At 40.9% G+C, this 27,502-nt stretch overlaps 1 protein-coding gene across 1 annotated transcript in view; it reads right to left on the bottom strand.

The window, feature by feature from the left end:
* The window catches only part of LOC128742536 (uncharacterized), a 41,292-nt gene extending 27,255 nt beyond the window's left edge, over positions 1-14,037 (bottom strand). Inside the window, exon 1 of the mRNA XM_053838935.1 lies at positions 13,941-14,037. Coding sequence (XP_053694910.1) covers positions 13,941-14,037 — 97 coding nt within the window. The remainder of the gene's footprint in view (positions 1-13,940) is intronic.
* Positions 14,038-27,502: the final 13,465 nt, after the last annotated feature.

Raw genomic sequence — 27,502 nt, 5'->3', positions numbered from 1 at the left:
TTCTGGCCACGTGTCCAGCCCACCGCAGCCTGCCACATTGCACTACATTCACTATATCAGCATATTTGTATACTTGGTACATCTCGTGATTCATGCGTCTGCGCCACACTCCATTTTCCATTTTGCCACCAAGTATAGATCGCAGAATTTTACGCTCAAAAACCCCAAGCACTCGCCGATCAGCTTCCTTCAGCGTCCATGATTCGTGTCCGTAAAGGGTCACCGGGAGGATTAGTGTTCTGTAGAGCGCCAGTTTTGTGCGAATTTGCAAACTACGGGACTTCAGCTGGCTACGTAATCCGTAGAAAGCCCGATTCGCGGCTGCAACTCGTCGTTTCACTTCGCGGCTTACATCGTTGTCACGTGTCGCGAGTGTACCAAGGTATATACATTCCTCCACTCCCCCACTACTTCATATCGTTCCCCATCTAACTCCACCTCGGCACCAACACCATTTGGGCTCCCATGTTCCCTAGCAGCAACCATGTACTTCGTTTTGGCGGTATTAATGGTAAGTCCCAATCTCGCAACTTCCCTTTTAAAGGGCCTGAAGGCCTCTTCCACTGCTCTACGGTTGATTCCGACGATATCGACGTCATCCGCAAAACCAAGAAGCATGTGAGATTTCGTGATGATAGTTCCATTCCTTTCCACGTTTGCCATTCGTAATGCACCTTCCAAGGCAATGTTGAATAGCAGGTTAGAGAGTCCCCTTGCTTCAGTCCATCCAACGTCACGAAAGCACCCGCTATTCTAACGCATGATTTGGATCCGACCAGCGTCGCACGAATCAGCGTAACTAGTTTCGTCGGAAAACCATGTTCTAGCATTATCTGCCACAGCTCATTTCGTTTAACTGAATCGTACGCCGCTTTAAAGTCCACAAACAGATGGTGTGTCTGCAAGTTGTACTCCCGGAACTTGTTTAGCAACTGGCGCAGGGTAAACATCTGATCCGTCGTGGAGCGACCCTCACGAAAACCAGCTTGGTATTCGCCGACGAAGGACTGCGCTAACGGTCTCAGTCTGCAGAACAGGATACGGGAAAGCACCTTGTAGGCAGAATTGAGCAATTCCTCGATAGTTTTTACACTCCACTCGATGTCCCTTTTTGAAAATTGGGCAAATGAGGCCATCCAACCACTCCTCCGGCATTTGTTCTTCCTCCCAGATCCTGACAATGATCCGCTGGATTGCTTCGTACAGCCGCTCGCTCCCCGCTTTTAGAAGTTCAGCCGGGATACCGTCCTTCCCAGCAGCCTTACCGTTTTTCAGCTCACTGATTGCCTTCTTAACCTACCCCTGTGTTGGTCTTCCTAATGGTAATGCTCAAATAATTTTTCCAAGTCATTTTTTCTCTCCACCGCTTGTTAGTATTTCCTATTAAGAATGATTTCGTATACTCGCAAGCTCTTCACCTAGCGGTCCAATGCTCATGCGTATTCTGCCCCAAACCATCTTCGAGAGTTGAAGTACCAAACTTTCGGAAGAAGGCAGTGCCTCACATGTAGTTCTTGCGAGTTGTCTAGCGGTGCTCAACAGAGGAGGACGGCATTCATTGACGTGCCTGGTATTCGGTTGACAGTTTTGAGTGCACCATCAGCAGTGCACCAGTAGCAGTCTATACTAGGTGATGGTTAAAGTTAAATATCCGCACCCCGTAGGGAACATATTTTTGTAAACCGGCCGGAAGAACTGGCCATTTATGAGAACGGGGTCAATCTGGTCCATTGTGCGTTTTCTTTTTCATGTGTGGACTCATTACCACGACCAGTATAGTTGATCTATTGTAATATCGTCCGGGTGTTTGCTGTATGACCTGCACTGCATTTCTTTTCGCTATAATCGCTATTGAGTGAGGGATATGCTTATTAAATTTATGCGTGTTTGTGTGTATTGGGGTTTACCCTTCCTTCAAAGCTTGATCTACTTTACCCACTTATTCCTCGCTGCCAGCACTATCCAATATTATAGCCGTCCCTGGCGAGGACTCATTCGTACCTCTGACCAGTACACCTAACTAGGAGGGACATTTGCACAGTCAGGAAGCTTCAGTGTGAAGGAAGGGTATATGGAGGGGCCTGAGAATAAACCCATGCTAAAGTCACTTGACATGGAATGGCTTGATTCTACTAAGATTCGAACCCACGACCACTCGCTTGTCAAAGCAGACTCGGTAACCCTGTGGCTACGAAGCCCCCCTTTCATTGTGCGTTGGTCAGATGTTCTCCATATGGTGGATTTGTGGATATCTTTGCGTGGGAAAAAGGTGCTTCTGATCACCAGACCTTAGGAAGCTGCGAGGTTTATGCATCGTTGGCCGTTATCGTTCGTATCGGTTTGCAGGCTACCCAAGTAGCACACTTTTGTCATTTCTGGTTGCTGCAACCTATTTATGGCTGAAATTAGTCATTAATTGGTTACCACAACTAGTTTATAACAACTGTGCTAGTAGGGTATAGCGTTCTACACCGGTCTATCATTCCCTTCCTACCGACTTGGGCGTTCATATCCTCGATGACGACCTTGATGTCCCGTAGCGACCTTCGTGTCGTGTCATGCGGGCAGTACACGTTGATTATACTGTAGTTTATCCGCAATAGATACACCCTCGCCTTGATCGCCTTCCAATCTATCACGTGATCCTACGTTCTGCCCAACATTACAAAGCCCGTTCCCAGTTCGTTGGTCTTTCCAGATCTTCCAAACCTTTTTTCCTTTGCGACAGATTTCCTGCAGAGCTACGATACTGAGTTTGCGGGATTCAAGCTGTTCGAGCAGCATTTGAACGCCAATTGCGAAATATCACACTACTACTGTTACAGAAGGGCAAAAAAGGGTTGACCGAACTCAAAAATAGAAGCCCTAGTGCGCATTCTGGGGCTAGTGTGCTTTCGACTACCAACGGATATATGTTTAATGTTAAAATGTTATAAATTCAGGAGACGCGCTCAGAGAGTATACATCTAAAACCTAGAGAAGAATGCGGGGAAGCTGCTTGCAGTGTCAAGGCCGTGACTGCCCTCTTACCTTTGGGGCGATGTACGTTGCGTCGGTTTCAGTTTGCTTCTTGCGTCAAAAAAACTGACTCAAAGTTTTTTCAATTCATGGTAAGTTCGAAAGTTCATTCGGTCTAATTTTAGCATCTTTTTCGATGAATCGATCCAAGCATAACACACTTAATGGTCCAGGGATGACATACTGTGATATAACAGCATCATTTTTCAGTCGAATTATGTTCCCATATTCGATTTAACTGGTAAATCAATTAGAAGTTGCCCTGCACGCTGACATCGGAAGCGCAGCGACCGAGACACCGAGAGGCCATAAAACGACAAAGTTCAAACGTGCCGAAAAAACTTGACGCCGGCCGATAAAACACACGCCACATCCCAGATCGACCGAGCGACCGACCAACCGTAGGTAGTTAGATAATCTCTTTTAGCTTTGAATGCACATGCATTGGATTATCTGACCTCCGAGCTCGGCGGCGATGGTGCTCCTGAATGCTGCAGCTCGTCTAGAAACGCTGGCACGCTGAAAGCACTCCAAACTCGGACAGTAGGCCTATGATGATAACTCAATTGCATCAGGAAATGTTTTTGGTGTATATATAACATGTTGTTTCGATTTTCCCATTCAAGCACCATATTATCGGGAAGGACGAACTAAATGGGTGAGATAGCGGAAGTCCAGTAGGGGCACTCCTCATCAACAGCCCGTTTGCTTCCCGTTTGAAGGAAAGGCAGAAATTTGAGATCTTCTAATTCCCATCAGATTCGAATCAGCTTCTCGCTCTTTCCGGCATCTGGAATGTTTGACGTGCCAAGGAATTATCATCGTTTATGAGCCTATTAGATGGCCTATCTTCGAGGCGTTGGCAGCCCGAACCGAATGGAAGTTCCCTGTTGTCAGATCGTGTTTCATTGGGGAAATAGAGCACTCTTCTTGCAAGAATTTTCTTTTTCCAATGGATGTGCGCCTATGTGGCATAACACAACTGGGATGTCCGGAACGATAGATAAAAGTTAGTAATTGAATTACCGTTAACCGAAATTTCGATCCCTACTGTGCGAGCTGGTGGAGGAACACGACGAAAAGTTCGAAAATTATCGGCTAACCAGTGTTGCCGGGTGCTGTTTTTTTTCAGTCAAGCAAAATTGCAGCAGGGTAATAAATTGATTTGATATACAATATTAATCCATAATTTGAAGAATATTTACAGATTTGGATATTTTATCAATTGAAAACAATCGGCCTGGGAACATTTCTAATAAACGCCAACCGTACGGGTGATGCAAAAGATCGGAAGTCTCACCACAAGCAAAATTCTCGTTCATCGAATTATTCATTTAGATCGGATCAATGAAGTAACCCTGTCAGCGCAGCCATCGGGCTGGAAAGTAGAAGCTGTGCATGTTCTAGCTTTGGAATTCTCTGCGGACCGTACGTACATTTCCAACAGTTCAATTAGAGCCAGAAATGGCAAAATCTAATTACATGTTGATGCGTACATAAGGCCGAGCTGATTCGGATGAGTGTCCGGATTCGTACGTCATGTTGGGCTGATTTTCTTTCACAGTAGGAAGCAGAAAATCGATGAGAAACCTCGACATGCTGACCAAATTTAGTTTTTAATTAGAGATTATATTTACTTCCTGACTCATTACGATGCAAACCAAAATTCTTGGTTACCTTCTAAATAGTTGAATCACCGAAGCGTAGTGCTGGAAAATTTTAATTTCCTCTCACATAACCCGAAGGAAGGGTTGCCCGTTTGGTAAAAAAAGTTAATACCGCTTCGCTGCTGGCCAGGACACGAACAAACCACTTAGCAAATTAGTGACTAATTCATAAGTTTAACGTAACACTAATGTAGTTACGAAACAGATTATCTTGATAATTTCGCCTCCCAGGGCCAGAGATCAAATTTCTGCCGGTTGACCGTTGCAAAAGTTGTACGTAGATGTCAAAACGACGCGCAGGAAGCGGTAACCGGTGCGAGGCAAGGAGGTTAATCCAATCTGGTGCGGTGATGGTTTCATCCAGTCAGTGTCCGTATGTGCTGACAACATCATTAGTCGAGCGTGCGGGGTGTGCCGCCCAGGTTGGTTGTGAGCAGTGAACGTTCTCGTACTCAGTCCTGGGCTCCTAGGCGGAATCGTAGGGCCACTACATGGTGGCAATGTTTGTTGAAGCGCAAGGACTCAAACTTTTCATGCATGGGTCAAGGATTTGCTGCACACAGTTTTATGCTGTCACCGGAGGCAGCAAAATTCGAATCAGTTCCACCTGTCCTAATCTTTCAACAATCCCGTCGGTGTAGTGCAGTTTGTAGCGTTGGGTAGCATAGGAAGCTTTCCGTTTACCAATGCTGGTTGCTGTCTGGAACAGCATTTTTTTTGAAAGTGAAATTCGCGTTGTCATCAAGTTATACAAATCGTACTTACGTTTGTATCCAAGAATCACTGTTGGAACTCACGACTAAAATATACTAAAATATATATTTAAGTCGTGGTTGGAACTTATTTAGTGCTCGACTTCGGTTGAATATGAAGCTTAATTATAACGATTGAATTAATCGTGAGAAAAGTTGCTACTGTTACTGCGATTGTGACTTATTTTTCATATTTCTCAAACGCAAAAGGAGATATGTTTCATTTGTTAATTTGAATTATTTTCAAAAACAATATTTTTTTAGCAAGATTTTCCATTTTTTATTCCTGTATAGCTGTGAATCTAAAATCTTTACCTATCAACCTTGCCAGTTATAAAATATATTGTAGAATTGATGTTTGAAATAGAAGAAATAAGATGAGATTTTTGTGCTATGTGACCCATAGGAGGAGAAAATCGAATTACTTTTGAGCAATTTATTACCAGGGTGGCAACTACCTGGAAAAACCTGGAAAACCTGGAATTGTCAGGGAATTTTAAATTACCTGGAAAAACCTGGAATAATCAGGGAATTTTTAACAAAATCAGGGAATTTTTCAAACAACCCCAATGATCGATTCATTGAGTAGTCAAGAACACTTAGAAATAGATGAAGAAGTACGGCACACAAGCGATAGATTGGGTTATCGATAATTAGTTCAGTGTTTTGCAAAGGACCTTATTCTGCGAGGCAGGTGAAGTGATTAACAAATTTAGTTTGCACTCACTTCGCGCGTTTCGTTTGGCGTTAGTCAAGTCGAATCGAATGACATTGAAGTTTCAGGACAGATATTTTGCGGCATGCGACAGAATTCGCAGAACATCGAAGTAAATGCCAGTGGCACCGCAGCGAAATTCGGTTTTCGAGAAAAATGTTGGAGAAATTCCGCTGACTCACGGCAGTACATAAACTTGCCATACTGTTGTAACAAATTGTAACCGAAATGCGGGTGTAGCGACCCTACCTTCTACGTTACGAATTTTTGGCTCTATCTTGGACACGGAAGAGTAAATCCCGATCAATCCATGCAAAGTGAAATAAACCGCGTTGGTCAGAAAGTAGAACAGCCACCAGTGGTAAAGCGAAATTAAACTGCTTTTTTGCATGGCTTATGGCTCGAAGAACGAACATTAAACATACGAACATTTCGCATGGCTGGCAGGAAAAGTACCACGGCGGGTTCGAGAGCTAGCCGCAATGGGCACTAAAACTCCGCTTGCGCCTGAGTTTGCGAATAAACTTGCGCGGGAAAAAGAACAGACGAGGAACTTACGGGAGGAGTGTAATTTGCTGGTCGGCAGAATAAGAGAAAGCGATTGAAGAATTTGCCTAGGGAAATAGAGTAGGTGGGGAAATTTTTCTCAATACCTCGTAGATTGATAAACAATTCAAATATCAATGATCGAAACACATTTTCAGTTAAAATTATATCGCAATATGAAACCTAGAATTTTATTAAACACCGGGAAAAACCTGGAAAAATCAGGGAATTTGGTTTTTCGTATCCAGTTGCCACCCTGATTACGCTTTTCGCTTATGTTGGAAGGAATTCTTATTTACCAGTGGAATGTGCGTAAGAGCCTTTGCTACGAGTCCATCCAATCCCCTTTCGCTCTTTTTATAACATTTTCGTGAAAGTTGCTCGGTGAACAATTTTGATTCGACAGTAATTCTTCTTACCCACACAGGTGAATCCTTGAGATAATGGTGGCTTTCCCCTACATACACACATTTTTTATTACGTATTACGTTTCGTGTGTTCTTGGGTGGACTCAGCATTCAGATAAATAATTGTAATGCAATAAAAATTTAACGAAATGACTACTTTACCGATAAAATAAGAATATCACAGAAATATTTGTGAAAAATAACCATTTCAGTATAATTAAAGTATAATGTAAAGTGGTGCCGCGTAAATTATGAATAGTATTTTTTTTATAAAAACTGCAACTTCAAAACTATAAAATAAAGATATTCTACTCAGCTTTTTGAGCAAATAGTTTTGAGCGAATATAGTACTGATTTTCACATGTGGTGCGCAACTAACTGCTGCTTGTCGATAGATGTCTCCAATAGTAAGTGCTGGTCGATTTCGACATATTCAAATCATCATGAACCAAGTTTTGACAAATGGCAAACGAACCGCTTTGAAACAATAGTGCTTTTATTTTGACGCCAAAATACTTTTGGTAGTATGAAAATGTCCGACTTGTGGTGCGGTGTGTTGATTTTCTCCTTTCATTCAAAAATGATTCAATACCTAAAAATAAAAAAGAAGAAAACTTATCCAATTTAATTCTATTATGTGTTAGTAGAAGTATATAGTAGAATTAAATTGGATAAGTTTTCTTCTTTTTTATTTTTAGGTTTCGTATTCTACTAAGACGCTCCAAAAACTTCAGTCAATGATTCAATAGTTTTGAATTTGGATTCATATCATTACAGCACCCCAAAGAAAAATGTCGAGGTGACAACCCGATCATACTTCTTCAGCGCCCCGCAGAGCCGGCGTTAAAGCGCGAGGGGCCCTGTGCAGATTAAGCAGCGAGGCCTTTTTTGTATGCCAGAAGGGAATTGGCTTAAAACGCCACTAAGGGGAAACCGAAAGTGGCTCAAAGATGGCTGGATAAATGGCTACCATTCGAAGCATGTATTGTTTTGAGCCTTAAAAATGCATCTGTATTGGCAGAGCACGCTTTCGCCACGTAATCAGTGCTTCCAGCGCTGTTATAATTTCCTAAAACTTGTAATTCAATTTATCGATCTGCTATGTATCAATAAACGCTCAGCAAAACATAATTGTTAATGGAAAATAAATTTAACTGAACATATCGATCATTACGTGTTCATAAAAGCGACCAATGTATAATTTGGAATTAGCTAATAGATATTTGGTTACGCACATATTTCGTTGAACTAGCGATTTCCGAAAAACCAGCAACACAGTATCAAACTTTCGTCACATCAATGAGCTTTTAAAGAGCTTTCAACTTTCGCCGCATCGATGAGCTTAGAGTGAAGTAAACCAACAAAACGCAAACGCAGAAACCAAAAACGCAATCCGATGCAAGCGGATTAATTAAACATCCTAGTGATCCTACGCATTATTCAGTTGCTGTTAGTGATGGGCAAAACGGATCACTAGACTGATCGGATCAGAGCCGGTTCATTTAGTCAAGGATCCGGATCTTCGGAACGGTTCATCGGATCTTTGGTTACACTGAATATATATTTGGGTTTTTTCTCTATTTTTCAGGCAAAATTTGAGAAAAGAGCCAATCTTCATGGAGAGAAAGAAAAACTGAAGAAGATTCTACGGAGAATATCGTCACGCATGCTTTACGTGCACGCGTTTCTCGTATAAACTAGTACTTTAAAACGGGTTTTCCGTCATCTTGTTAAAATGCGTTATGGCTACGGAGACATTTCCATTCAAACCCAAATTTGAAATTATTGTTAAGGCGTACGGAATATAGAGCCATTAGGCCGTATGAATTAAACAGTTTGCTTTACTTATTTACTACTTTTGTGTAAATCTTATGGGAGAGTTTGCTCTAACTTTTTTATTCATACGGCCTATTGTCTATGATCTCATTTTATCCTGCCCCGTCATTAGTCTACCTTCATGATAACAACCTGAAATAGAATGAAGAGAACGAAGAGCTAGGTACTAGATAAGACATCAAATGAAATTCTAGATAGAACTGTCAGTGGCGAAATAAACCCTAATGAAATTCGCAGCAGACTAAAAGTCGCACGGGCAAAGATCCGTGTCTTAAAAGAAAAGATCCACGGATCAGTCATTCTTTTTACGGATCCGGATCTTTTCAATGGATCAGGAGCGGATTGCCCATCTCTAGTTGCTGCTGTTAATTTTGATTGAATCGGAATGCCTTGATAAAGAAAACAAACCCTTTCTCGGGATGTTTGTAGTCAGTGTGGTTGGCTTCGGATCAGCTGTTTATGTTTGCAAGCTCCGCTATTTGACATATAGTACCGATACTAATGCAATATTCAAATAAACGTTTAGGTTTTTAACGAACACATGAGATGTACAGTACAGTGTTTGTCGCACAAACACAATAACGTTAGCCACTTTCGGTTCCGCCATCAATGACGTTGTGGGATTCGGTGTGGAGTGAGAAGGAAAGTTCTGAAGAAGATTTGCCTAGATAAAGCAAGGGCCCCGCAATAAAGCAATTGCAGAGCAGGTGCGCAGAACTTTCAAGTTCAGAGTTACAAAATCGGCAGGTGTCTGCATCATCCAATATACTGTAAATAATAAAGAGCGGGACTGTGTCCAGTTAGAAGCCCCTGCCTATGCGTAGTTCACTGTTTAACTGTTTAGTCTACAACCCTGTATTTGATTCCAACCAGATGCTTTCTTAAAAGCATAATCTAAGTGGGCAGCATAGTTCAGTTTTGTATATAGATTTATTCCGAGGAGTTTGACTGCATTACTGGTGCTCAGCCTGACAGTTAGACATCAGTATAGGGGAGTAACAATATATTTTTTTCGTCTAGGGAATGTTATAACGACTATTTTTGTGTGGTTTATATTAAGCCACCCTTGTAAACATCATAACATGGTGGTGTTTATAGCTCCTAGCTGCACTGCGTCAAACTTTCCTTTGGCGGCATAAGCAATAGTAGCATAACCAAGCTGCGATAGCTTGTGAATGAATGCGTCGACCACCAGTGACCAAAGCAAGAAGCAGAGAACTACTTGTGGACTTCCTTTCATCGCTAAAATCGTGAGCGACGTCTCTCGCAATGATGCTATTATTTCTCTGGTCGAAAACATTTCTTGAATCTAGCTCATTGCAGTGTGGCCGATTTCATTTTGAAAGAGAGCACCATATGATAACACTACAGACTTAATAATTAAAGCGAAGGGCGTGTTATCGAAAGCGCCTTCAATATCAAGCAAAGCACAAAATACCGTCTCTAGATATTTGAGCGATTTCTCGATTTAACTTCAGTACGCAGTGCAATGCGATTTCTGGAGATTTACTCTGGCGTCCCGGTTAGGCCAAATATTTATGTCGCGAAGATTATGCTGTATATTATTTGCTAGGATCAGGTTTTTTTTAAGTGGGGGTTATGATGAAGTGTCTTCTGCGAAGAATGGTAAACTGGATGAACGAGATTTTTTTATATATAAGCCAAAAATATATTGGGTCGTTCAATGGGAGGTGGGGTTCGCACCCACCCTCTTTCGGTTGGTATCCGAATGTTTTACTAACTAAGCTAAGCCCTTACATTAGGTCTGCGTCTGGTATAATACTGAACGTGCCGCTTGCTTCGATGGTCGGTATCCGACTGCTCGCTCGCCTCTACTACACTACAGTTGATGACGGTCTATCTCCTTGGTGGTAGAGGCAAAGGCAATCATCATAATTATAAGAGGCTTGTGTCTGTCGCCAAAACGAGGGGCGCGATATGTATTTTCGTGGTAATAATCGGCAAAGACTCAAACCAATCATACCAGATTAAATTCAAGACTTTTGCTCGTCTTAGTTGCACCTCATAGAGTTACATAGCGTTAGCATTACGTAGCGTACCACCAATTCGCTCACAATTAGACGCGATGCAACGCGCGGGGGTTACAGCTAGTATAAAAATAATTACCGTCAGTATATGTGTGCGTGTATGAAATAGTTAAGGCTGGAGAGACAAAATTAGATATGAGACTATCTGATAGAAGGGTGCGGCGGTAGTTTTATTGCATGAATCATTCGGGTATCAACCGAGAGTGTGTGGGTTGGAGTCCCACCTGCCATTGAACTTTATTGTTGGCCTCATATCGAAATTTCTCAGTTTCTTCCCGTTTATCATTCTTTTCACTAAACGCTCCTTACCCTTCTTTATCGATAGAAGTTGCAGCCAGTTATTACAGTACAGGACAATTACGGGGCTACTGCAACGATTCTACTGATTCTAGTAGTTTTTATTGAAAACTTATATTATAAAAACTGCTATAGGTGTGCAACAAAACTCACATTGTTACTTAATTTAGTTTAGTTTAGTTTATTTGCTCACAAAAACTTAAGACTATTGTCTTTCATGTTTACGATTCGACTAGATGAAGTGTTGTGTAACAGAAACTATATGCTGCCATTGAGTATTTTTTAATTTATCTGAATTACAGGGTGTATATAATTACAGAAGTCATTAATAAGTTCATTTATTTGTAGTTACCGGAACAAGCCCAAATTAACGCAAGCTAATTCAAAGCTCAACTTATCCTAAAACTCAAAATTCAAGTTATTTTCAACCGGAATGCCGAGTTGTTATCCAGAGACTATTTTCATATGTCCTGAAAGCAAAGAAGCCGGCTGGTCAGAGAAGTTTCAATGCACTAATTATACTGGACCGTAACGCGAACCAAATCAAAAACTTTCAAGGAAGTTCTACGGGAATTTATTACTTACTTTATTACTATTAATAACGGTCTTTAGCAGGGAAACCCGGACACGAATCAGAACATGGAGTATACTGACCCTTGTCCAGCAGGGTAAGCAAACTCAACTTACAGGGGATCATAGCCGGCTGCCGCTTAAAATCTAGGGGCCGAGGTCCGTTGGCCGGATACTGGCGAACACAAGACATCGTAATGGACAAATCCTGCTCTACTCTGGCGTAAGAAAATGCTACTCGCAAGAGAAGCGTTGCTTACGATTGTGAGGAGCGTGCTGCTCGAGCCTCAAATGTTGGATTTCTACTGAGCCTAGGCGCACATGCAGCCCCTGGAATCGCGGTCAGATTTAGAACACATGTTCGATACCAATGTTGCTAATAGAAGCAAAACGATGCCCACTCTTATGTGAGCAAGTGTGAGTAACATAGCATTTAACGCTAAGTCCACTGACGCAAGCGTACGACCAACAACCTACTTCACCAAGCACGAGAGCCACTGCTAACTTTCGTTAGATGAACGATGGGAGCCTCCCTAAGAAGTGCCTGTATCTCGTGATTCATACGCCTCCGCCACTCTTTGCTTTCAGTTTGTACTCCACCAAATATCGTCCGCAGCACTTTCCGCTCGAACACGGCAAGGGCGCGTATGTCCTCCGTGAGCAGCGTCATGGCGTTAAGTCCATAGAGAACTACCGTCTAATTAGCTTCGTAGCTTCGTGCGGCGGCGTACGCTTCCTGATCGTAGTGTTTTACGAAGGGCAAAGTATACCCGATTTCCCGCTTGGATGTGCCGCTGGATCTCCTGAGTCCAGCATATAATGTCACGTGGGTTTTCCGCGACGGCCGACCAGAAAAAGAAATTAACTACATCTGCATCAGCCGAAAGTGGAGCAGAAGCCTTCTTGATGTATGCAACAAGCACAGCGCCGATATTGTATCCAACCATCCACCATCACAGAGAATTCCGATGTGAAAACGACCTTTGCCGAACAACTTGAATTAGCAGCTTTGGAGTTGTCAGTTGGTGGAATTATTTAAAAGCAATGGACTGGCGAGAAGAACGCATTCATCAGCACAGAACCAAAGACGAAACTCTCCACAAAGTGCGCAGCGGACGCAGGGTATGGATTTCGCATGAAACTAGGAGGACGATCGAGCGGTCAAGACAGCTGCGCGTTAACGATACGCCGAGCTAGGAAGAGCTATTGAAAAAGCTTGTAGCCGGGACAAGGGAGCCTGGACTTAGGCTCCCTAGACAGAGAAGGAGAAACCGCCGCCGTAGGTACCAGGATGAATAGGATGAAAAGGACAGAGCTGGTCAGTTGCTGACTGACCATACAGAATCGCTTATGCGATGGACTGGATGCAGGGTCTGGGTTTGTTCAAAGTCCCTAAAACACGAGACCTAACTAAATGCGGTAACTACCACGTTTCTTTGTATTACTCTGTGAGGTAATCCTCAACCGGATCCAGAAGTAGATCGACGCTACTCTCCGACGACAGCAAGTTGGATTCCATGCTAGCCGATCATGTCATCGTTGCTAGTGCTAGTGCTAGTGCTAGTGATCGTTGACTTCGAAAAAGTGTTTAACCGACTCAACCACGAAAACATCTGGGGCGTACTTAGGCGTAGAGGAGTTCCAGATAAGCTAGTCCATCTCATCGAGGCTCAGTACGAGGTGTTCTCATACAAGGTGTTGCACAATGGGGTGTTGTCCGATCCTATCAGGGTTACTGTTGGTGTGAGACAGGGCTGCATGTTATCACCGTTGCTGTTTCTCATCGTTATGGATGCAATACTAGTTGGTGTAATTGACACTAGACCAAATCGAGGATTAACTTGGAATCCTTAACAATGGAGTGGAGACAACGCAAAAACTGCTGATAGCTGAATATCCAACGAGCAACTCCATCATCAAATTACATGTAAACTCTTTGCTGGGCTTGGAAGTTTTTTATCCAATGTACGTAAAAGTTATAAATTCAAAACAACAAATATTTTATGAAAGATTATTTTTACCGCAATAAGAGATGCTGTGAAAAATAAAGAATTTGGAAACAAGCAGCTCGAAAGGTCACTTACAGGGATGTGTCGGTGCGAACGGGTACTCCAGTGTCGGTAATCGCGGCGGATGTGGACCGGCCGGATGCAGCGAAGGAGGACAGTGATAGCAGAACATTCCACGACCCGCTGTGGCGGAACCAAGCTGAAAAAAAATAAAACAAAACGGAATAAACGTTATTTGAAAGTTCCTTCTTCTGTATTTGGCTGGTATAAACGAAAACAAACTTATTCTATTAATGCGATCATTAGGCTTTTCAGTTCACTGTAAACCGCGTAACCATCACACTGTTCAAGTGTTTTTGGGTTAATTATGAAAGCAAATTATGTAGGGGTACTTTCGTGGCACAAACAAGATTAATCGGAATTTGGATTGAAGTGTTTTCTTTCGCTCCTTTCCTGTGATTTTCCTCACATATCCCGAACACGCGGGTTCAAAGCAAGGACACACTCGTAGATCGCTGATTACTTGAGAGATTGTTTTTAGTGGCAGTGTTCAGTGTTTGCTTATCGCAACCTTCACATCACGGGACGCTCTCGGGTCGGCAATCATCCGTCATCGTCTCCATCAAACAATTAATACCTACCAGCCTACCACTACCCGTATATTAAATATGTGGTGTGCGCTGCACGTTCTCTGGCTCGGTTCGTGGCATCGTCGGGCAATAATTGAATAAAACCGAGTTTATCAAATGGGTAAGAAAATTGCGTGATTTTATTAAGGCAAATTAGAAGGGAAAAAACAACACCCGGGCCGAAATATGAAGCTTTTGAGATTTTGAACCTCTTGAAAATACATTGGGCCGGCGATGGAAAGAGATGAAAAGCAGGCAGGCAATGTATGTATGATCCAACGATAAGGAGGTTTAAATTTGCTTGATTCAGTTTACGCTCCTTGAACAAAATTTGCAGCTCTAGTGTTGATAATCATTTGGTATTCAACACTTTTCAGTTGGCTTGAGTGCGCTATGCAGTAGGGATGTCAGTTTGTTGAAGGAAGCAGATGAGCGGTGGCTTCAAGTTACAAATTATGATTAATAAATAATTGGATTGGTTCAGGTGCACATCGTTCAGTGCAACAAGCGTAGGTAGTATTTGCATTGAATCAGGACACCGTCATCCCTAACCGAAAATGATGTCATCCGACTGGAGTGTCAAAATGCGTTCCGCTGCCGATCTCTCAACCGCGAACAGCACAGCACACAGACCCATGGCACAAGGCAGCATTTCGCGTATTGCACGAACGCAATTATTAGCCCTCCCTGGAGAGCGCAGCGCTGAAGTTAGACACACATCCTTATGATGGCGAATAATTAAAGAGCAGGCGGAAAAAGCGAACGCTAATCACATGTTGTCAACGCTTCTATCTGCACTCTGCAAGTGAGTGGCCAATTTATTGTGTTTGCGGACGGCGAGCGAGCCAAATTCAATTATCCGCCACCATTGCACTGTGGCTGTGTGTGCGTCTATGAGGAGGAGGAGGAAAAGGGGTTCAATTCTGAGAGATCGTTCGTCCGTCCGTCCACATCAAACATTATACAATTTGAATATGCGCGAACAAACATCGCGGGAGGCGCCCGGTCGACCAAAGTCTAGCAAATCGATTCGATTCAATTGAGAAGCACAACATATGTATTCCCCCCTCTTGTACGTGGTGGTAATGGCGATGATGATGGTGCTGATGATGATGATGATGCTATTGATGATGATTCCGGATAGCCCACGCCGCTCTGTTTATACACTGTCGAGTAGGCATATTCATCAGCGGCAGAAAGCGCATTCGTCTTGATTAATTTAATTCTGTTTGATGGCACTCGCCAGCACGGAAAACCTTCGTCTTCGGTTCGTCGAGTCGCGAGAGCTGACTGATAAATTAGTTTTTATTACAATTAATTTATGAATACATTATTAACAACGTTTATAGTCAAACAATTTCATCTAAATTAACTTAAATTGAATTTGACGCTGTGCTGCGGCTGTTCTCAGCATATTGTTGAGGACGAAGAATTTCTGCATGAGCTGAAGCGGGTGAGTCCGTTGATCGAGAAAATTTTAAATAGCCTAAAGCCGCATGATTGATTATGAGTTATCGGCATAGTGGTAATCTACGGTTAGTCGCATCAAGAAATTAAATTTCTGTAGCGTAGTTAATTAATTGCGAAGTTATGAAAAATTAAATACCAAGAATGCAAATATATTTACAGGGTGAGTAGTAATACATAACTGTCAGTGTTTTTGAACGTTTTTAATTAAAAATGGCTTAATCACAGATATGTTTGCATATTATTCGTTTAGAGTGTATTCAAAGGTCAACACAGCTTGTAGGTTCGTTTTGAATTTTCATTCGTTTTAGACTGGTGGTAATCATGGACGCAAAAAGGGAACCTGCGATATTTTAAAAAAGCTGAAACCACACGGATTATACGAAAGATTCATTTTTCGTACCATCAAGCGGTACAAGGAAGCCGGTTCATAGGAAATGCTCGCCGAATCTGACCGTAAACGCGCTGTAAGGACACCGGAAACCATCAAATGAGTAAGAGAGGGAATTCGACGGAAACCAGATCAGTCTGGATGTAAGATGGCCAAGGAACGAAAAAGTGTTCCTGTTACAGGATCACCACAACCAAAAATTTGAAGGTTCCATTGCTGTTCATTGAACCTGGTTTTAAACTCAACACTAAATATGATATCGACAATGTTTTGAAGCAGTTATTCTCGTTGAAAAGGACCGACTACTGACACGAGGCCTTTAAATATTGGAACTTATTGGTAGCTGCGCTTAACAAGTAGTCCTTGTGACTCCTACCTTTTGTCCGATGCTGGAAGGTGCATGGGCCGAATCAAGCTATAATCTGAGATTATAACCGGAGTCGAACCCACAACACCCGCCAAGGCATATGGCTAGCTGGTACCCATTTTTTTCCTGTATGGACTCATCACTGCGACCAGTATAGTTTGATCTATTGTGATATCGCCCGGGTGTTTGCTGTATAACCCGCACTGCATTTATTTTGGCTACAGTCGCTATTGAGTGAGCGATATGCTTATTGAATTTTATGCGTGCTTGTGTGTAATTTGAGTACCCTTGCCTCAATGCCCTTCCCTCAATGCTTTTTCTCTACTTTACCCACCTCGTTCCACATGACAGCGCTGTCCCCAATTATAGCCATCCCTGGAACAGCTAACCAGCGCATTGAACTATAAAGGTCTCATTTTTGCACTGTCAATAGGCCATATCATAGAATTCAGCGCGAAGGAAGGGTGGTGAAGGGCCTGGGAATAAACCCATCCTAAAATCACTTTGCCATCGAATGGCCTGATTCTACTAAGATTCGAACCCATGACCCCATTCTCTTGTCAAAACAGACTCGGTAACCTTGCGGCTACAGAGTCCCCCAGCTCACTATGGGCCAGAAATTAAAATTTCGGGACAAAAATATTTGCGGTTAAACAGCATGTCTCAGCTCAATGTGGTCTTCGGCAACTTTTTGAATAAAAAATTGATGCATATTTTGAAGGGGTCGTCTAATATTTAAGCGTTACTTGAACAACAATTTAAGTAATAAATTTTTGAGTAAACTTTTTTTTTACCTTTTTGGTTTCAAAATATTAAAGATAAACCAATTTAATATAATTTTTGTGAAGATATCAAACTTCTACCTTTTACCCATTTTCAGCAATAGACCTTTGTTTATAAACGACCCATCAAATCACATTTCTTCTTGTAACATGTTTATTTCAACAGACAGCTCAATGTGATGTTCTAGAAAATATTTTGCACATAAAAGAGGAATATTTTTGCTAAAGACTGTTTTGCTTTATATGCATTAATTAATAAGATATAACTGATTTTATATTGTAATTGTTTTTTAAATGCTCTTTTTTAACACATCATTATATTTCGTAACCGGTAAAAGATAGATAGTTACTTTATTCAGCAAAGTTGCTTATTTTAGTATTTTCTGCAACTTTTGGAGAAAAAACCTTTTTTTTTAATTATTTAAGAAAACAAAAGTTTGTATCACCCTAATAGGTGAATTCTTGGTCACCCTAATAGTGCAGGAAGATGCGCTATATTTTATTATTTTACTTCTCCGGTGTCTTCGACCCTTGAAAAAATACACATTTTTCATCAAACGGTTTTTAGCTTAAAAACAGTTATATCTTATTAATAAATGCAGAAAAAGCAAAACAGTCTTCAGCAAAAATATTCCTCTTTTATGTGCAAAATGTTGTCTAAAACATCACATTGAGCTGTCTGTTGAAATAAACATGTTACAAGAAGAAATGTGGTTTGAGGGGTCGTTTATAAACAAAGGTCTATTGCTGAAAATGGGTAAAAGATAGAAGTTTGATACCTTCAGAAAAAATATTTGAAATTGGTTTATCTTTAATGTTCTGAAACCAAAAAGGTGAAAAAAAAATTTACTCAAAAAGTTATTACTTAAATTGTTGTCAAAGTAACACGTAAATATTGGACGACCCCTTCAAAAAATGCATCATTTTTTCATTCAAAAAGTTTCCGAAGACTACATTGAGCTGAGACACGCCGTTTAACCGCAAATATATTTGTCCCGAAATTTCAATTTCTGGCCCATAGTGCAGCTGGTACCCATATACCTTTGAACCACAGAAGCGCTGAACAAAAGGAGACTGCAAAGCAAAAAAAGTAAAACCATGGGTATAAACGTCCTGTTGAGAACTTGGCCCTTCTTTATCGACAGACTTCGCAGCCGGTTATTAGAGTACAGGGCAATTACGAGGCTAGTGCAGCGATCTTACTGACTCTAAACTGAAAGGAGACTGCACAACCCCCTTTATTAAGCTAGCGACGTATCTGGTTGGGTTATTTTTAGACAAAAATTGTGCCTCTTCCTCCGTCTGCTGTAGAAACCACCGACCGAGACGTTTTAATCTAACTAGTTTTTACTGGCAGGACGACGACACCATACAGGCCGTCGCGACTTACAAGGTGCTGCGCGGACGCTGTTCGTCTGTCAGCGTGTTAGCCGCGATTCTCAGCGCGGGTTTTCGGGAAAAGGCTCCATTCCTATGAAATAGACCAACCTCGTGTTTTTAGTCTTGACCTTAAAATGTGGTCAAGTGTATGTATTCATATTTTTTGAAACTACTATATTGATGAAGGAACGGTAGGGGAAAGTAATGAAATGTTTTTTTTGGAATAGACTACATCACAGACAAACAGACATAACACTTGTTTTCCGTTCTTCGTACCAATAAAACCGTCATTTCAAATTTGGGCTTAGTTGGGAATGTCTCCGTTTTAGTCAAATTTGCGTTTTTTAACGAAAGAAGGGGAATACCCCATAAAAATACTTGCTAGTTCAACGGATACTCCTGTTGCTATTTGATATTTGGGAATGTCGATCATAGATGGTGCTAGTGTTCAAGCAAAATGTGAGGTACGATAATTTTTGTTCATTTTTCTTCCAAGAGTTATGTCTGTCTGTGACTACATGTTAAGCGTAGATACCAATAACCTCCCCCTCCTCACCTTTCCGCTTTTTCCCCACCATTCAAAAAAAAAATTTCATTACTTTCCCCTACCGTCCCTTCATCAATTGTTGAACCATCGTTTCAAAAACTATTAAAAGACTAAAACACGAGTTTGGTCTAACTAACAAATGGTCCGGAACTGTAAAGAATAAGAACAGGGCTTTCGAATGGAATAAACCAATTTTATGCGGCCGTCTTGGATTTGGTCGCCATATTAGATTTTATCAATAAATCGCTTTTTTCGCCATGAGCCTCCCCCCCACCGATTTTCAGTTTAAGACCACCATTGGAAAACCGAGAAAAATGCTACAAGAAACATTCATAAAATTAAGCGTGCATTGACATGACATTAACTGAATGAAGCAACCAGTTATCTGTAGCAAGGTTCACAATGCAAAGCAAAGAGGATGATAGGGCTACAAAATGAAGTGAAAGAGAATTGGCAGTTTGCAATTCTCATGTAATGGTATATCTTTTTACAAAAAAATAATTAATTCATTTAGTTAATGCTACTACACATCTAATTTTATGAATGTTTCTTGCAGCATTTGTTTTCAGCTTTTCATTGGTGGCTTGAATACGGCGATTATTAGATAAAATCCAACATGGCGGCCATATCCAAAATCGACTTCCATGCATGGGGTTACATGCTTGGCTTGCATGCATTCCATGATTGTGAGGAACGTGCTGCTCGAGCCAAAGATGCTGATACATGCTAGGCTAACCAGGGAGCACCAAAGGATTGACTGTGGGTACTTCTAAGCAACGTTTGGAGAAGTTTCGAGATAAAATGCCTCAGGATATCGTGCATGCTAGCTGTAATGCTTTTCAACGACGATTGCGACTGGTAATTAAAGCAAATATTTATTAGATTTGTTGATCATTTTCGGTGAAATTTTGATAATATTGAATTCCTTTTTTACTACGTGACGTTTCAGTCTACTATGCTTCGACCATTATCAGACATCTGCAATTTTTATTAACATAGTTACACATACATGCAACTATGCAACTGTGTAAATAAAACTATTGCAGGCTTCTGATAATAGTCGTAGAATAGTAGGCTGAAACGTCACGTAGTAAAAATGGAAAAATTTTACCGTAGTGGCCAACAAGCTGGGAACGGTTTTAGAAATAATCGGCTGAATGCGGGTTTGCGTAATGGACTGGAAAGCTATCAACAAATGCATTTGTATGTTAAGAATAAAAGACCGTTTCTTTTTCTACACCATCATAAACATGCACTGTCCACACGAAGAAGAACCCAACGACGAGAAGGTACCGTTCTATGCACAGCTGGAGGGAACGTACGACAGCTGTTCGCCATGGGACATCAAGAACGTCATCGATGATCGGGCCCTACGGCCTGCAGACCGATACGAACGATAACGGCCAGCGAAGCATCAACTTTGCAGCTTCCCAAGACCTGGCGATCAGAAGCACTTTCTTTCCCCGCAATGCAATGATATTCACAAAGCCATCTGGAGATCACCTGATCGAGGAACCTTGAACCAAAACGGCCATATTCTCATCGAGGGCCGGTTTTTCCCGAACATCACTAACGGGGTGCGGATATCGACTCGGACCAGTAGCAGTATATGTAAACTCAAACGTATATATGTACGCTCAAAACTATCAATAGTTTATACTTCGCGTCTAAGGCGCCTTCCACGGTTAAACATTCAGCAGTTAGACAACCTACGAGTTGCGGAGAACTACGCGCGAGCGTACTGGATGAAGTTATACTTTCCTTTGTTAAAGCTAGGTGCTTCGACCCTCGAAGACGGATGGAGCAGGATATGCTCGACTGTCAAGGAGAACGCAACCGTGTTGCCAGATAAAGAAATCTCGAGAGCACGAAATAATTGGTTTAACGGGAAATCCCTTACATGCGATGGAGAGGAAAAACGAGCTTGCAAAAATTATCTAAGCATTGCCGCGAGTGAGAATTTGGCGAAGTATCCACGAGTGCGGAATGAGCTGACTTCGATCCCAAAAAGGCGCAAGTTCTATGAGAAAGTGAATCGGGCTCGGAAAGGATACATATCGAAGCCTGATATGTGTAGGGACGATGAGAAAACCTGGTTACAAACGAGCGGGCTACAAGTGGAAACAGCTCTTCGATGGGCATCTCGACGGTAATATAACAGAAAAAACATTACGTCTATCCCTAAACGCCAGACTACCGGCCTAGTCTTGTACGGACTTGAAACTATAACTTTTCTTATGGAAGACCTATGTGCAAGATGTGGACGAATTTGGCGGAGTACAAACGAATAGCGGAAAGTGACTTCGGCGCATGAACCAGAATTACCTTTGTACACAGTTTGTGGTGACAGTTGGGAGGATCGTCTTCGACCAGGTTGAGACCGACTTGCCTGCACTGAGTAACCCAGGGCCAAGAGGAATTCTTGATACGGCAATAGTCCTGCTATATGCTACTAGAAGACCGTCGTTATTCCCTCTCGAACACAATAAAATTTGATATAATATGCAAAGGATTGTTAATAAATAAACAGGGCAGTTTGATAATATTAGATCATGTATTTGTAGTCGAAAGCATTATTCCTAATTTTTTTTTATTCTTATCTTTAGGCTTTTCTAAATGTCCACCATCTGCGGACAATAGCAATTCTAATGTTTAAAATTTTATACTCTTATCTTAAGTCACTCTTTACTTTTTTAATTAGCAGTAATAATTCTAATGTTGACGATTACTGTTTACTGTTGTCGATTCATTTGGTTGAAATCCACAGTAACGTCTTAGGTCTTGCAGTTCTTCAGCCGTCGCACCTCTCTTTAACAATAATGATTCTAACTTTAATACATTAATCGCCAACTTAGTTTCCATGTCATGCAGGAGTGCATTCTCTGTATGCATGAATTTCACCTCTGTTTCGGCGATCTCCATCGAAAAGTGTCCTAAATCCGAATCCTTACGGCCAGCAGCAGCCTGTTGAGTCGACAACCGATCGGCGAAAAATTTCTCCCTTCGTGAAGCCGATCTATGTAAAACTCGGTCCATCTGTGGTTGGAACCGTTTAGTAAAACTTGACTCTATTAACTTTCGATCCAAACCATTCGAAAACACAGAATGTGCGATCCTGGGATTTCCGGAATCAGTATTGCCACATTCGGCGCGGTTACCGGTCAACCTTGCTATTGGAATTAGGCTTATTCGCTTCGATGCAGTCGACGAGTACGATACGATGCAGAACGTTTAACAATAATTAATACAATGAATTATTCATTCAAGTATATTAAATCCAGTCAATGACTCACGCTATGTCCGAAGGCACATATTATTTAACTTTGATGCACCTCAGATTTTTCTTCACAGGCTGTTAGTATTGATCAAAACAATGAATTTAAAAAAGGTCTTAAAATATTCTATGTTGGGTTTTTTGAAAAATTCAATTTTTAAGTTTATATAGGGGTCATTTCCTCTCAAGTGATATTACCCGTTGTAATCGACCACCTCCGATTTCGACCAAATTTGGCATAATTGCTCATTTTAACCTCACTCAAAACTCATTTTTCACTGCATGTCACTGCAAGGGGGATTGATCAATCCGTACAAAACTTTGGGAAATTGAAGGTGAGGTTGGAATGAGCAATTATGCCAAATTTGGTTGAAATCGGAGGTGGTCGATTACAACGGGTAATATAACTTGAGAGGAAATGACCCCTATATAAACTTAAAAATTGAATTTTTCAAAAAACCCAAGATAGAATATTTTAAGACCTTTTTTAAATTCATTGTTTTGATCAATACTAACAGCCTGTGAAGAAAAATCTGAGGTGCATCAAAGTTAAATAATATGTGCCTTCGGACATAGCGTGTGACTGCGTCCTTCATCAATTGTAGAACCACCGTTTCAAAAAAAATCTTATATATAAAAATGGAAGTGAAAAAGGTCGACCGCGCATCACTTGAGAACGGAGCGTCCGATTTGAGCCGTCTTTTCTTTATTGTGTTCGTTTCCACCACCGCTATGTTTTTACGGCGAGAAAAGTTGAAAAATTTACTCGGAAGATAGGAAAACTCGAAAAATTAGTTTTCCATATAAAACCCGCAACGCATTGTATGCGCCATGTCGTTGGCTGCTATGATCATCGTACGATTTTTTGCAGCACCGTTGTCGTATTCAAACAAACACGTGGTTACCTTCATTGGAACCGCCACATCTAACAATGCTATTACACATTTTGGAGGTTTACAATTTCAGAAAATAACCAATCAATAGGTCCAACTTATTAATCAACCTAAACTCAAGCCTAAAGTGTCAGCAATAAAATTCGTTAATGTCATTCATTCGTTCATTCATATCAAATTTATGAAACAAACACGAATCATTTTTATTCCTTTTTACATCGGATGCGTAGCCAGAAGATCCAGTGCAGGTTAACAAAAGGTTTAAGCACTAAATTGACTAAATTGCCACTTCCCAATCGTCAAATGAAGAATAAATTTTGCATATGTTAACGGATTATGAGCATATTCGGTTTAACTGAATATCAAGCTAATAAATCAACAGTAAGAGCATATGATTTAGAATTTAAAAAAAAATAGTGAACGAAGCAACTATTATACATCGTATTTAAGGGATCAGTCCCGGCGTAGTGGTTAGCATTCACGCCTTTCACGCCTAGGACCCGGGTTCAAATCCCAACCCCGCAGAAGTCACGAATGACCCAAGCTGGTTAAAGTGACTATAATCAAAACAAAAAACAATCGTATTTAACTTTCAGTCGATTTCATTTCGTATTAGACTCTTTAGAAGTGTAAAAAGGTTTATAAAATGACGCTTTTTTGTTAAATTGCTTTAGTGCGTGAATTACCAAAGGAACAATACAGCGATCAATTGATTTTGTGGAATAATAAAATTTAGTTTGTTTTGAGAATTGAGAATAACAGTTATCGAGATTCAGCGATGCAATTCCTTTGGAAATAAAAAAAAATAAAAATCTGATGACTATTGATATTGAATACATATCAGAATATAAAATTGGCCCTTAAATTATCAAGAAATTCCAAAGTTGCAGCAGACGATATTAGCCGTCGTACCCAATTTTACAACAAATATATTTACATCCAGTATTACTATTTTTAACCAGCAGAGTTTATAAAACAAGACTCAATGCAACTACCACAAATACGACTGTTGATATTACGGGGATTGGCAAACCAACTTTTACACCGATATGCATTTCTTACTAATGACTTAATACAGTTGTTAAATTTAGACATTCTCTGAAATCCCAGCGTTTAATAAACCAAACGCAGAACTCCTTAGACAACGGCAAAACTTGACTTATACCTAGAAAATATTCCTTTTTCTAAAACGCAGCAGGAGTTCATCTGAAGTTTACATATCGTATATTTAGCCCAATTTGTGGCAGTACCAAGTTTGCCGGGTCTTCTAGTATTAATATATGCCTGACCGCATTTCAAGGTCAAGACTAAAAACACGAGGTTTGTACTTATTGAACAGTAAGTGCATACGATATGCAATTTACTACAATTCAGAATTAATGATGCTTGAGCGAGACGATTTATCTATTAAGATATTGATGTAATGTAATTAATGTGTGTAATTGACCAGAGCGTACAGAGAGTAGTAATGGGCGTTGACGGCAGTAACAACGACTTCCCTGCTATTAACGCGTTATAATAGCGACGACATAAAGCTTGACCCAGCGTTTTTGACATCTATGTTTACGTCAATCTAAGCATTGCCGCGAAGGAGAATTTGACGAAGTATCGACGAATGCAGAATGAGCTGACTTCGATCCTGAAAAAGGGAAAAGCTCCAGAAGGAGGACAGAGATCGTGAGGAGCTCGAACAACTATCTCGAACCAATGAGACGCGCAAGTTTTATGAGAAAGTGAATCGGGCCCGGAAAGGATACAGATTGAAGCCTGATATGTGTAGGGACGATGGGAAAACCTGGTCACAAACGAGCGGTCTACAATTGGAAACAGCTCTTCGATGGGCATCTCGACGGTAATATAACAAAAGGTGATGGAACGGATGTTAACCTAGGAGTGCCTAAAAATAACAGCGTACCGGTTCCCGATCCCGAAAAGATCTGGCGAAAAATCAATCAGCTGAAAAATAACAGAGCCGCCGAAAAGAACCAACTTCCAGCAGAACAAAATTGATAAAGAACCACTAACGACGGCACTTCACTGGTTAATTTCAAGCAGCAGAAGCTACCGGTGAAATGGATGGAAGGTCTGGTTTGATCCAGCTCTTAAAGGGTTATCGGCCCGATTGCTGTAATTATGCCTCCCAGATTTTAAAACATTACGTCTATCCCTAAACGCCAGACTACCGGTCTAGTCTTGTACGGACTTGAAACTATAACTTTTCTTATGGAAGACCTATGTGCATATGTGCAAGATGTGGACGAATTTGGCGGAGTACAAACGAATAACGGAAAGTGACTTCGGCGCATGAACCAGAATTCCCTTTGTACACAGTTTGTGGTGACAGTTCGGAGGATCGTGCAAAGGATTGTTAATAAATAAACAAGGCAGTTTGATAATATTAGATCATGTATTTGTATTCGATAGCATTATTCCTAATTTTTTTTATTCTTATCTTAAGGCTTTTCTAAATTTCCGCAGATGGTTACAGTAGCAATTGTAATGTTTAAAATTTTATACTCTTATCTTAAATCACTCTTTGCTTTTTTAATTAGCCGTAGCTGGTTACAGCAATAATTCTAATGTTGACGATTACCGTTTCCTGTTGTCGATTCATTTGGTTGAAATCCACAGTAACGTCTTAGGTCTTGCAGTTCTTCAGCCGTCGCACCTCTCTTTAACAATAATGATTCTAACTTTAATACATTAATTGCCAACTTAGTTTCCATGTCATGCAGGAGTGCATTCTCTGTATGCATGAATTTCACCTCTGTTTCGGCGATCTCCATCGAAAAGTGTCCTAAATCCGAATCCTTACGACCAGCAGCAGCCTGTTGAGTCGACATCCGATCGGCGAAAAATTTCTCCCTTCGTGAAGCCGATCTATGTAAAACTCGGTCCATCTGTGGTTGGAACCGTTCAGTAAAACTTGACTCAATTAACTTTCGATCCAACCCCTTCGAAACCACAGGATGTGCGATCCTGGGATTTCCGGAATCAGTACTGCCACATTCGGCGCGGTTACCGGTCAACCTTTCTATTGGAATTAGGCTTATTCGCTTCGATGCAGTCGACGAGTGCGATCCTCCAGGAGGGTGCGGCATTGTTTGCTGGTTGCTTAACTTCAAGTGTTCAAGATTCAGTACCAGCTCTGACTCCCAACGACTGAGCAACGCAAAATTACCGTTGATTTTTGTTCCTTGATTCATCTCCATACTTTGTATCCAGAAGCTAACAGCACGAACTTTAAATTCTTTAAATTCAAGCACGATCTTACCGACACTAGATGTTGAAAAACTATGCTAAATCGCTGTGAACGATAACGGTTTATATACACTCTCAACCCGAACAGAAGAGGATACATTTTTTACCTGCATAAGTGTGCACAATTCACACCTATGGTATTGGTGGTATGGTATTGGTAATCTACCTAACGATATTACCTGATCTTTCTACTACAACAATAATTATTTGATAATTTCTCAGTATATGTATGTCTAGAGTAAATGTATTATATTTCGCTCCCTAGAACCCAATTTCCAATGAATTTTGAGAGTTAGCTTAGTTTGGATTTGGAGTCTCATTATTGGAATTAAGTGTTTGAAATCTTCAGAAATAATTTCGCCCCCCCGTAAGTACTATATTTTCGCCCCCAGGCGGAAAGATGCGTCGTTAGCCGTTTTTACATAGAAATGTTCAAATTTGATTATATTGAAGATTTCAGGACTTTAGTATGAATAATACTCGCCTTTTCTTTTCTCGCGATATCACTCGATTTTCGAAATTTCAAACTCTATATTTGAACCCATATTATACTGGATAGGAAAAAGTATCTATTGAACTATAAATAAAACATAGTTCACATTAAAATTAACATGCAGAACGTTTAACAATAATTAATACAATGAAT

The sequence above is a fragment of the Sabethes cyaneus genome, chromosome 3 (assembly GCF_943734655.1).
Source record: "Sabethes cyaneus chromosome 3, idSabCyanKW18_F2, whole genome shotgun sequence".
Lineage (NCBI taxonomy): Eukaryota > Metazoa > Arthropoda > Insecta > Diptera > Culicidae > Sabethes > Sabethes cyaneus.
This window is presented reverse-complemented; position numbering and strand designations above follow the sequence as displayed.